The following is a 12,671-nucleotide window of genomic DNA, read 5'->3' on the forward strand; positions in this document are numbered from 1 at the left end:
ACAAACATTTGATATCATTGTCAAAAGACCAAAAAAAAACTAAGAAATGACATGTTTCATATTCTAGTACTCAGACTTTGCTCTCAAGAATTCAGTGTTTTTCACTAAATTTGGACCATGAACTATTTCAGAAATCATTTTCCCCATCCCCAACTTTACCATGTTTGTAAAAGAAAACACATGATGTGGGAGGGGGGATTGAAGGAGGGATAAGCTAGGAACCACAGCTGATCACCTACTGACCACCTCCCAGACCCCAACTCCATCTCAGCTATGGAACTTGTGCCTAGATAACTCCCGGCAGTGTAATTTTAGGCTATATACTTTCTTCTCTGAAGCCCTCCTCTCACCCTCAATCTCTGTGTAGGTAACAAACAGCTATATTATAAGATGATAATGGAAAAGGATGGGTGACGCCATGCCTGCCACTGCCTGCAATCAGCAGGCACGAAGGCAATTTCCATTTTGGTTGATCACTCCTTTTTGATTTTGATAAAATAGAAAAGAGGAAAGGCTGGCAGGGGCTGAATTTTACTATAGAATGTAATAAAATAAGTCAAAGAAAGGAAAAAGGGAAAGAGTAGAGAAGACTAAGAAAATAACACCAAAAATTATGAATGGAAGTCATTTAAAAGAAGGGAAATATTCTACAACCGATGGAGAAAGTTTTAATTTCTTTTCACATTAAACATTGTTTATCACAATCAGCTAACAGAAATCCTGTAACATTGGTCAAGGTAACTTCATTAAAACTAAGAATAAAGGTTTGTTATAAGAAAACCCTATTTAATGTGAAGGACGACATTAGATACTGTATATTTTAATGGTAAGATAACTTATTTTGGAGAGAAAACAAATAGTTCCAAATAGGGAGACACGGTGAGGTTCTAATAAAGACTAAAAGGGGTTGCTCTGCCCAGAACACGTAATGACATCTAGGGTAATTTAAGGAAAAGAGACAGCGGACACAGAGGGTGGGGCAGGGTTATGGGCCAAGCAGTTCCAGTTTTATCTCCACCACTGGATCCTCGCAGCTCTCATCTGCAGGCGCTGGGCCTGCGATTTTTGGCAGAGGGATTCTCAACAGCAGCCTTGGATATGATCAATCATATATTAACCATCAGGCAGTCCAAGGAACTATTTTAAAAGTGTAGGCTAGTAAGGCATCTAAATTTTTGGTGTTTTCAGTATATAATTTTACTACTTTTTACTCTTTTAAAAAAAATCTTGCATACATTATGATATTAGATAATAACTGACATAATTATTTCTCTCCTAATGAACCAGTTTATCCCATTTAGCAAACTAAATTGAGGTCCTGTGAAAGAGGAGGAAAATATGTACTGCGGGAACTCACAGAAAAATACTTTGAAAACCTTAGTGAATATTTTCAACCCTCAATCATAACTGATTGAGTCTTTAACTTTGGAAAAACAGAAGAGTAATTAGAACCCAAATAGGTATTAACAATAATTACCAGTAGTTCCTTTTACAAAAGAAGAATAAAGCCATAATTGGCTTAATTGCCCAATTAAGTAACTACCAGATTCTTCTTCTGTCAACACTGGAAGAATTCACTTTGAAGCTCCAGTCAAAGCACATGAATATCTCCAGAACATAACATTTTAGTGATAACATAATTCTATCCATTGTTGTGACCATGCACAAATTATCCAGGTTAAATATTGACGATACACTGGGAATACTCCCCAAAAAACCAGCTAAATACTAATTAAATGAATTGTTAAAAGATTTAGAAGTAAAAATAGAAAACAAATTTAACATGAATGAGTCCTTAAACAATTATCAACTGAATCAAGACTTTAAAATTACCACAAAATGCACTACGGTATTTTTTTATTTAGTTTACAGAAAGAGTCTATTAAGTACAGGTTGCAGAAAGAAAATGTTTAGTGCTATTTACATTCGTTTTAAAACTCTGCTCTATACAAATTTAATTCTGATCAGTATGAACAGTATTTTGTAGGTCTACTGCATATAAAGCCTTTTCATCAAAGCATTAACAATGAATAAAATAACTTGATTACCTTTAAACAAAGCTGACCATCTGAAACCATTTACACTGAATGTTCGCAAGGACTGTGGACACTCAATACAGAACATAATGTCAGCCTGTAACTTCATTTTTATAAAGGCTAAAGTTATTTATATGGGATATTTTTCTATATACTACACGCCAATCTATATTTAAGTTCTATAGTTAGGTATTTTATAAGTTTTTATTAAATATATTCTACACATATTTGTAATTTCACCCAGGAAGAATTCTTCCCAGTGAAAAAATATAAAATCTTTTGTTTTTACAGGTTTAGATGAAACTAGCTCATGCTTTAGTGCTGTGCAAATTGTTTTTAGCATATCAATTTTAAATTATTGGTACAAAACAAAAGAATGACACCTTTAATCATGTGTGTCTTCGAAATCAGCTTTTGATTTTAATACAATTGCAAGCACTACTATCAAATGCAAACTACATAAAGAAACAAAACTAGTACTATGGAGATTTTCTTCTTTTAATTTTGATAACGCATTTGAAGTCTCTAATGATAAGCATGACACTGGACAAAGTTAAGAGATGAGCAAGAATTTTGGAAAAATTCAATTTGCCGCTATTCAAATACACAAAATGGATCAGTAAATGAGGTTTTTCTATTATGTATGCACAAAAATAAAAGCCAATGAACAACTGGAATTACCCCTCCCCTATTAAGGCTAGGAAACCCTCTTACCCCTTCTGTGCTACATGAACGAGCACTCAGCTACCGCCTGACTGAGGAGTGCACGTGGCAGAGAAACCTTAGTCTCATCAGCCCTCTACTGAGTGCTTTAAACAACAGGCACATTTTGTTTTTTGTGTTTTCATTTGTTGCAGTGAAGAGTCACCCTCAGTTTAGTATTCTGTGCCATGATAGAATTCACCAAACGTTTTAGTTTCTTTTCCATTTTTTCCTCTCAAGTTGGCCCAGTAATTAACTTCATTAATTGCTGACTGAGTGTATTCCAGTGCGGAACTGTATATATGAGCATTTGTAGTTACTGCAAACCATGTTATAACTTCTGTTGATGAGGAAAATAAGGTCAATCTTTTTAGTGCAAACTGTATTTGAACATTTGATTTGTTAGTTCTGGTGATGAAAATTTTTGTGGCAGCAAAATGGTTTCTGCTATGGAAGATAACTGGTTAACATTTCCCCTGGCGATTGACTGCATTTAAAAACAAATACATTTTCAAACTGCTCAACATAAAGATACTAGAAATAAAAAGTCATAGTGAAAAATGTCCTTGGTTCTTTTTACTTTCATGAGAGAACACGGCAGCGTTCATGGACTAACTCAGTTCCAGGGAGCTGCGCGCAGGCTGTTCCTAGGGTTTCTGAAGCAACGTGGGGCCCCTTCTGCCTGGCAGCACGGAGACAAAGCCTATCACATCACACTCAGCAGACACAGCAGACGGCGGTTACAGGATCACACAACAATTGCTCTCTCCAGTCTTTTCACGATTCCTCTGACCTGGGGAAAACGAAGAAACACCTGGTTTATAAATATTAGGATGGGGTGTGTGTGTGTGTGCGTGTGTGTGTGTGTGTGTGTGTGAAGGGGGCACCAAGTACAGTAAGAAGTAGGTTTTTTTTTTAATGTTTGCATTCTTAAAAATCGTTAAGCTTTAATAAATGTTCTTTTAATTTTAGCCTGTTTCTAAAATGTCTGATGTTTGCTTAAGAAACGCTGCTCAAAAACTATGAAAATGTCCTCTCCCTCAGAAGGTCCAAGAAAAACCAAGACACATTTCAACGCCTGCCTTTCTGATCAATTGAGAAACTTCTCCAGTGCATGGCTTACCTTGAGAGTTTGGCTCTGGCAATGTCTCTCTGGCCACCAAGTGCATCACTGTTGTTTTGCCAAATGGAAGTTTTAATGCTAGGTGAAAAGCAGAAAACAAGCCATGACATTTACTTCAATCTTAATCAGAACTGAAAGCATTTTAAAAACTGATTTTCTGTATGACTCCCTAAGAAGATTCAGTTTCTTACCAAATAGTGCACCTCCTTGAAAACACAAAACAAGGCCCACATTATCAGAAATGACTTTTACAATTAAAAAACTGTTAAGGAAGGAGACAAGTGAAATTATACATAATTGGTTAATAGCTGACGTAGTTTTCAGAGGAAAAATGAAAAAGAACAAAAAATGCTTTTCTTTTTTTATTTTTGTAAAGAATACTTTTTCTAGGTTAAGTAAAAGTTTAGATTGAGAGACATTTGTTTCTAAATCTAATTACACATTAGTCCTCTAATAAACTAGGCTACTACAATGAAGAAATATCATTTTTAACTTTAAACATGTATCCTCAACTTTTTATTCTTCAATAAGAATTTCTGTAAAAGTTTAGTTTAAAAGAATGTCTTAGCATTATTAATAATCAATGTTTTCTAATCAAGTTTTCAAGAGATTTTTCTTGCTCACAGTGATAAAATATTTCCTTATGAGATAGTTCAGACGCGGAGAATAAATAACAACACCCATGTAGCCACATCATAACATATACCAACTTCCTTTGTCAGTCTAGGAATAAAATTAGAAGCAGCTGGTCTAGCAAACTTCTTGAGTTGTTTTCACAGCTGTGATGTTTTTGTTCTGTCACAGAAACTACTTTCTCTTCATAAACGCCACACCAGCTCTAGGATGCCCCTAACATGACCTTCTTTTTATTATTATTTTTTTATTTTTTTAAATAGATTTATATAGAATCAATTCATTTTTCTTTGGGAAATTTTCTCATTTTTTTTTTCTTATGACTGTTTAAAGTTTATGATTATTCATTCCATAGATGTCCTTCTGGAAATTGAAGTTAGTGCTTAAACATCTTCAGAGGACATTTTCATTGAATTGATGATTTTGATTATAAAAGCAACCTATTAATTTGTTTGTATCCATTTTGTAAGAAAGTTTATAAAACGTAGCTGATTTATGAGACAGATCCTTCTTTAGTGCTTATAGAGTAAAGAGTAGACGTATTCTTCTTTACTGAAACATAATGTGTGCTTAGCTAAATAGAGGGAATGATCTAATCTAGATTGGAAAACCAGATATCAAGCTATAAAAAGTACTTATATTTGTTGACCCAGTAGTGCCATTTCTACACATGTATTCTTGGAAAATAAAAATAATAATAATAATAATAATAATAAAGACTATATCCTTTGCAATATTTTGTAATGTGGATAAATTGAAGCACATCTATTCGATGAAATTTGACCTTCTTTTTAAATCCTGCCTTACAGGATGATGATCAACACGTAGATTAAGAGAGTGCAAATTACCTTCAATAGCAAATTATACTCAAAATTTTCACATAATCAAGGTGAGTTTCCACCTGCTATAAACTTGGCCAGCCATAATTTGGTCTATTCTCTTAAGCACTGAAGTTCAAATGAAGCAAGATAGTACATAAATACACACTGTGATGAAAAAGAAGGAGAGCACTGGTTGGACAGTCTCCTAGGCCTGATCTACACGAAAATGTACTTAAAATTTTACAATACTAAAATTTCACCAAATGCACTGAGAAAGACTGATCAACATTTTAAACCCTGAATTTATCTGCAATGCACACCTGCAACCAGGTACCACTCACTCCAGCTCCTTGCCTCCAGGAAGCCAGCCCTGGGTTAAAAAACAAACAAACAAACAAGCATCTCTGCTACTTACCAATTGTGTAACTTGAGCAAGTTATTTAACCCCTCCCTAAATCCAGTTTCCCTAATCTAAATTGGAGTTATTCTCCTATCTATCTACCCCTTACTTACAGTTGTGTTGATAAATCAAAGGAAAGTGCTTGATTCAGGGCATGACACAAAGAAAGCATTCAAGAACCATTACCATGATCTTAAGGAAAATCTTCACTTTTAACATATCAGTGAAAATGGACTTCAGGGAGCAGATAAGCAAGCTGAGATGCAAATTTAAAGGAATGCTGGAAAGGACTGGAAAGCTGTTGAGTAAATTAACATCGGATTGGCAAGGACTATTATTTTTCTTTGCAATCTGAATTTTAACTAGAAGTAGTCCGGATTGATGCTAACAGTGTTAAAGGTGTGGAAGGAAGAGGGTTCCTGGAGGAGGAAGCTTTCTGCTTCCTTCACTGTGGATGCTCTGGCTTTCCACCATGACACTGTGCTTGATACACAGGACAGAGTTTCAACCTCTGGTGTGTATAAAAATTACACAGGATTTCGATTCAGGAGAGTCAGAGATGGGGTCGGGCGGGTGGGGTGGAACATGTAGCAATCTGCATTTAAAAATAAGTCTCTTAGGTGATTCTCACACCCATGGTCTCAGAACCACATCTGGGAAAACAATGATCTGGATGTAATGAACATCAGACCTTTAGCTGATACTCTTCTTTCTCTTTCACACTGTGAGGTTGTTACCGTGCCTTTACTTTAGTGGACAGAATTTCTAGTCTAACAAGTTACATCTCAAAACAGGAGATTCAGGACTCAATAACCAAAAATTTAAAAGAGAATCTTACTGAGCCACAAAATCTGAAGAATGGCCGAGACTTTGGCCATCCACACAGTGGTGACCCCACCTAGGCTATGCAGCTCTACAACCCTGTGGTGACCCGCTGCGTGAACATCAATAACGAGGACTTCCAGAACTGGCCTTAGCCAGCTCAGTGTTTTCAGATTTCCTTTCCCATATTGGACAGAAATCTGTCTGCTCTTGAATTCCAGCTACCAGCTGGAGGTCTAATTCTCAAAGCTACACAAAACAAGTCTAAGGCCATACAATGCAAGCCTGAGTCTTCCACACCAGCCCTTCGAATATGTGAAGACAGCTGTTGTCCCCTTGGTGCTCTCACATTCAATAGGACAAGGAGACTCAAAAGAAAAACTGGGACCAAAAAACCCCAAATGAATTGAATGCTATCATTCAACCTTTATCAAATATCCAACGCTCCTGAACAACTTAAAGGTTAAGCTTCAATGCTATTTGTGTAAGTCACTGAGGCCAAAGATGATTTTGAAAAGACTGATGGCAACAAAGAATGACAACACTAACGATATGTCAATTTATTAATTCTCCAAAAATTCCAAAATAATACTGGTAAAATGCCAATAATTTATGGTGTGCCATGCAAAAAAAAAAAGATACTTTAATGGGAATGAATCACTAATTTTGATTTTAATACAAATTTTATATCTCTAGTATGAAGCTGGAACTTCAGAACAGAAAGATAATTAAGGAATAACACTGGTGAGGAATTACTCAGATCAATTCTGAAAAATGGAGAGTCTCAAGATTTACTCATATAGTCAACAGATTCTACTTGATCAACACTTATCAAGTGTTCATTCAACAAGATACGGTATGAGCCACAGGGAATCAAAAACCAGACTAGACCATGGCCCTATCCTTAATGAATGTACAATATGATCATGAAGCTAATGTTAAATTTTTACATGAAGTGGGGTGGTGCCCAACTAAGGATTCAAAGAGCTATAAAAGAACTACAAACAAAATAAAGCTATATTTATATCTAAGTAGACAGCTGTGCCTTTTATACCAGTTATTACACTGCCACTGAAGTTGGTTATGTGCGAGATTATATCCTAAAATGTTCTGTCTACCTAATTTTGTCATAGTATTGTACGTATACATCTGCTCTGGCTTCCCACTATGTCAACAGTGGATTTTAATCTGCGTCTCCTTCGCAGTACCAGGGCACCCGGAAGGAGGAGAGTCTATCTTGTTCGATCCTGCTTCCCCAAGTATTTAGCACAGTGTTGGCACATAGGAAGAATTCAATAAATAAACGCTGAATGAGCCAATGGAAATACTCTACCTTTAAGTAAAAATAGGTGGTTTCATTGTTAGGTTTAGAGACAAAAGAAAGACTATATTTAAACAAGCATATATTTAAATATATCACTTTTCTTCATTTGTCTACAAGTTTCTGGTTATCTGAATATACTTGAAGTTACAGATACTAAAAATAAAATAACCCTGATAACGGTAGACATAAGGGGGCACCATTGAGCTACATTTCTCCTATCACATATAAGGAACAATAATTGACATTTACTGAATATTTAGTGTGTGTGAAGCCAAGCACTGTTCTAAGTGCTTTAAATACATAAACTCATTTAACCCTCCCAATCTGTGAGGTAGACACTACTGCTATCCCATTTTCCTAATGAGGAAACTGGAGGACACAGTGGTTAAGTACCTTACCCAAGGTTACACAGCCAGTAACAGAGCAGGGTCACAAATGGAACAGCTCGGTTCTATAATCTGCTTTCAATGACAACACCCCACTACCTTTCTTTTTACTCTCACATGATTAGTCATTGCATTAGAATCAAACTTAAAACATCTCTTCATTATATCTGAAAACCAATTATCATAAACTTTTCTGAGTTTGTGTATGTTTTTAACTTGAAAATAGCACATTCAAATGATATTATCCGAAGTACAAAATGACATTTATAAAATAATAAACGTGGACTTCCATTTAACAGGACAAAGTTTACGTTTATATTGTACTAAACATTTATTAAAATGCTAAAATTACTTTTAATACACCGAAAATGTAAAGGAGTAGGTGCAAATCTGGTTAAAATTTTTCTGACCAAAAAATGGGTAGAAGTCATATTAAGTTTGAAATTGTTAATTTTTTAGTAAAACCAAAGACATTACCATTTAAGACAAAAATAACGCCACCATGAAACATGTTAAATCTCATTACAAATCACATTAAATCACATTACCTCCTAATGTGACATTTCCGTGCAGAAATCGCCCTTGATAAATTAGTCGTAGAATATTTGGACTGCTGACCTGTTCTTCTTCCCAGTCTGAAAAGAATCCAGGGAACTGGTTAGGTGCATTCAACACATAGCTAAGGTACTACTGCACTGTTGTAAAAAGTCAGATCCAAATCAAACAAAGAAGACCTTTTGAATTTCCTAATAACTCAATTACTGCTCATGCATTCTTTGCAGTCTCATTTCTTATTTGTTCTTCTCATTAAATATTGGGAGCTACAGAAAAATAAGCTCTTGCCTCTTAAAGAATTCTAAAATGTACCAACCTGTAGTCCTGAATTACACAATTAAATAAATTACTAATTAAAACAAATGAAATGGTAAAAAGATAATCTTGGTAAAAAGAATATTTGAAAATTAATTGCAATTATCAGTAATTTAAAAAGATTATAACATTCCAATATTTGTACCCATCTATAATGTATATTCAAGGCTAGAAACACAAGTTAACACAGATTTTTATAATGAATTAATATGTTGACATTGAGAATAAGAAAAAAAATTAACAGCATTTACTTTTGGATAATATTGATTTACTGTTATTGTTTTTTCACAGCCAACTAGTATATATTACAGAACAACTTTAGCTCACTTTACCCAAAATCAATCCTCAGAAGAAACTTGAAAAATAAAGATATATTAGAAGGTATTTTACAAATATGGAAGCTAGGAAAGTATACACAGACACAAAAAATCAGACTGGTGGGTAGGATAGATAACAGATGCATAACTTATGTTATAGTAAAATACGGAACACCTCTCTATTCAAATGATGGTTTAAGGATACTGCTGCTAGGACAGGGTATGAGGTTAGCAGTGTTCATTAGTTTAAAGATGTGATCATTTCAGCTTTGATTTTGAAAATGACTTGCAAATTCCTTAGTCATCTTTGTCAAGAATTCTAGTATAATATGTTTGTTGCTTATAGAAGCTCCTGTTATCAGGAGATGATAGCTATCAATTCAATAGTTTAAAATACTAATTTTAAGTACAATAGTTTTAAATACTCTGAGAAGAGTAAGTGATAGTAGGTTAAGTAGAATGTTTTTCCTTTTTACTCTGTATGCACATTCAAAATGGTGAACATGAATCTGATAAACCCACTGCCTCTCAGGTGACCCAGGCAGGGCAGAAAGTGGGGGAGGAGAAAGTGCTCTGAAGTCTTCATGCCTCTCCTCTTTGTGCCTTTTCCCCATTTCCCTCCTCTCCCACCGGCACTGCTTTATCGCCATCTAACTTCATGTACCCCAGGTCACAACTCTGACAGAATAAAGATCAAATTAGAATCTAATATTTTAATATGGATTACTTTGAATTTATCATTCCCCCTATTATTGTTTAATAGAATATCTCTCATCTAGGTGGAAGTGTTCTATAGATTTAAGTGTCATGATTTTCAGGTGCTTAATTTATTTAATATGCTATCCCCCTTTCTTCTTAGAGGATCTGAAATTTAGAGAGATTAACCTGCAGAAGGATAATGTTTAAAGATAAATTTAAACATAAAAAAGATAAAGAAAAATTATGAGTATTCGTATTTAGAGGATTTTTGACACTGCAATAGCTATGCATCAGACTATTCTATCTATTGGCAATATTCCCACTAAACTGCAAAAGGGTAAAACTAAGGAAAATTCAATACTTACTACACCTTTATTACTAGCATCACAAAATAATTACATTTATTGACTTTCAATACATTATATGATAAAATGTAGAACCAGATCTCATTATTTAAATATTTTATGTAAAATAAAAAAGAAATTACTTTTTATTCCCTGCATCTATCAAAATGGTGATAGATTTGGAAAACTGCAGACTGGAAATTAAAAACTTTTTTTGTGAAAATAAGTAACAAGATTAATACACTGAATTTCAAACACTGATTGATGGTTCATTCATATGAGACATTATTTATGGCAAAGATCTGCCCCTATCTTTAATATTAATCAGGGTATTTTAAGAAATTAAAACTAATTTTAATATCTAAGTCAAATAATTATGAAAGTAAAATTATTTATTTTGCTTCAAGTTATATTACTCAAAGAAAGTAATCTTTTTAGGGGGAATACTCTTTCAGTCCTGCATAATTTTTCTACAACATTCACAGATGTCAAAATTGGCCTAAAAAGTACTCTGCTGTACCATATCCCTAGCACCACAGCACTACTAGACATGTATTTCAAAATATTTTTCATGCTGATAGTCATCTATACCAAGTGGTTATGGAGAAAACCCAATATTCTGAGAGCCCCAAATTTAGTCTACTTCAGCTTTTTAAAGTCTTTTTAGCTACAATTTTTGGCATCAGTTCCTCCCTGATTTAGAAACTAGCACTGACTGGCCTCTTGACTACTAATGCGAAGAAAGATCCACTACTTGAAAGCATTTTTGTCTAACTCAGCATTTCTTAAACTCTGGTCTAGGAACCCACAAATACATATATCCTTAGGGTCTGAATATTCTCAAAAATTTTTAAATTGTTTTCAATTTAATGATAATCTGAAGGAAATGATCTAAATCATTTAAATAATAAATTTATAACCCAGTATAGTCTTGAGATTTCAGTACCCACATCTGTATTTATGATTAGGATCACACTGGCACCAAGCAGTACTACTTTAATTGTCAAGGGGCTTAATATGTAATGTCTTGTTAAGTGAAGGCTGAATGACAATTTGGTACACAGTATGAAGAAAGTTTCTGCGGTGACTCTGCAGATAACCGAGTCAGCACACAGCATGCAAGAGTAAAGGCATCCCAAACTCAGCAGTGCCACATTCATGGTGCAAGCTGCATTTCGTTAAAGAGCCAATCATCTGGCACTTCAATGTTGCTAAGTAGAGTATTATTAGTTTTAGACTAATATTTACATTTTCTTTACACATCTGTTTAGTTTTATTGGTTGTATACAAGTTATAAGGATAAAGAGTTTTAATCAACTTTTACGTTTGTGCATTTAAAAATAAGTAAAATTATAACAAAAATAATGCAAGTGAAAACTAGGGGATATATATGAAGGTTCTTCCTCTAAAAGGGCCCCATATATAAGAAGCTCAAAGGAAGAGAATAAGCTAAAGATTCACTTAAGGGAGGTGACACACAAACCTATTAGAGAGAAAAGAACCAAAGAAAGCAAGGAGGGATACACACACACACACACACACACACACACACACACACATCTTGTTTGTTATGGATACTGTGTCTTTGCAGTAGTTGAAAGAACATTATAAACTGACATGGAATTATAAATTGACTCTGTGTAAAACTCGATTTTAAAAGGCTACATATAGAGTAGACCAAAGAGACTATATAATCTGGTAAGTTAGTTTTTCTTTTTTTTTACTTTGTGTTTTGACACAGAGGGGTTGATTAATAGGAAAGTGTATTTATTAACTACTGTGTGCTCTTCTCTAAAACAAAATATTTTCACTTACATTTTAAAAGTTTGAAGGCAAAAACAGGGATTGTGCAGACTGAGCTACTTTAAGCAATCTTTTGCAATGAGATAGGTGAAGTTTAAAATCTAGGGACATACCCAATGATCTCCCTTAAGACTGGATCCTGTATCTTCAATTACTTTTATTTATTATATTTTATATATTTGTAACTTTCAAAATTTTTGTGAAACAAGGTAGGACATAAAGCATTTACATGACTCATTCTCAAGAGGGAAAAAACACTCACCCATAGGCCAGTTGTCATATACATGCTTTGCAATGTCTGAAGCAGAATCATTAGGAGAAAACAGGAACTCTTTTGTTTTCCCACTTACCAAAATGAGGCGCAAATTTATCTGGAAAAAAAAAGGGCAAT

The 12,671-nt window shown here is 34.3% G+C and overlaps 1 protein-coding gene across 1 annotated transcript in view; it reads right to left on the reverse strand.

Annotated features, from left to right (window-relative positions):
• Window positions 1-800: 800 nt before the first annotated feature.
• The window catches only part of UBL3 (ubiquitin like 3), a 78,178-nt gene continuing 66,307 nt past the window's right edge, over window positions 801-12,671 (reverse strand). The window contains exons 2-5 of the mRNA XM_077158952.1: window positions 12,543-12,651; window positions 8,796-8,882; window positions 3,862-3,939; window positions 801-3,531 (exon numbers count right to left, since the gene is read on the reverse strand). Coding sequence (XP_077015067.1) covers window positions 3,479-3,531; window positions 3,862-3,939; window positions 8,796-8,882; window positions 12,543-12,651 — 327 coding nt within the window. The 3' untranslated portion in view covers window positions 801-3,478. The remainder of the gene's footprint in view (window positions 3,532-3,861; window positions 3,940-8,795; window positions 8,883-12,542; window positions 12,652-12,671) is intronic.

Source organism: Tamandua tetradactyla, chromosome 4, assembly GCF_023851605.1.
Source record: "Tamandua tetradactyla isolate mTamTet1 chromosome 4, mTamTet1.pri, whole genome shotgun sequence".
NCBI lineage: Eukaryota > Metazoa > Chordata > Mammalia > Pilosa > Myrmecophagidae > Tamandua > Tamandua tetradactyla.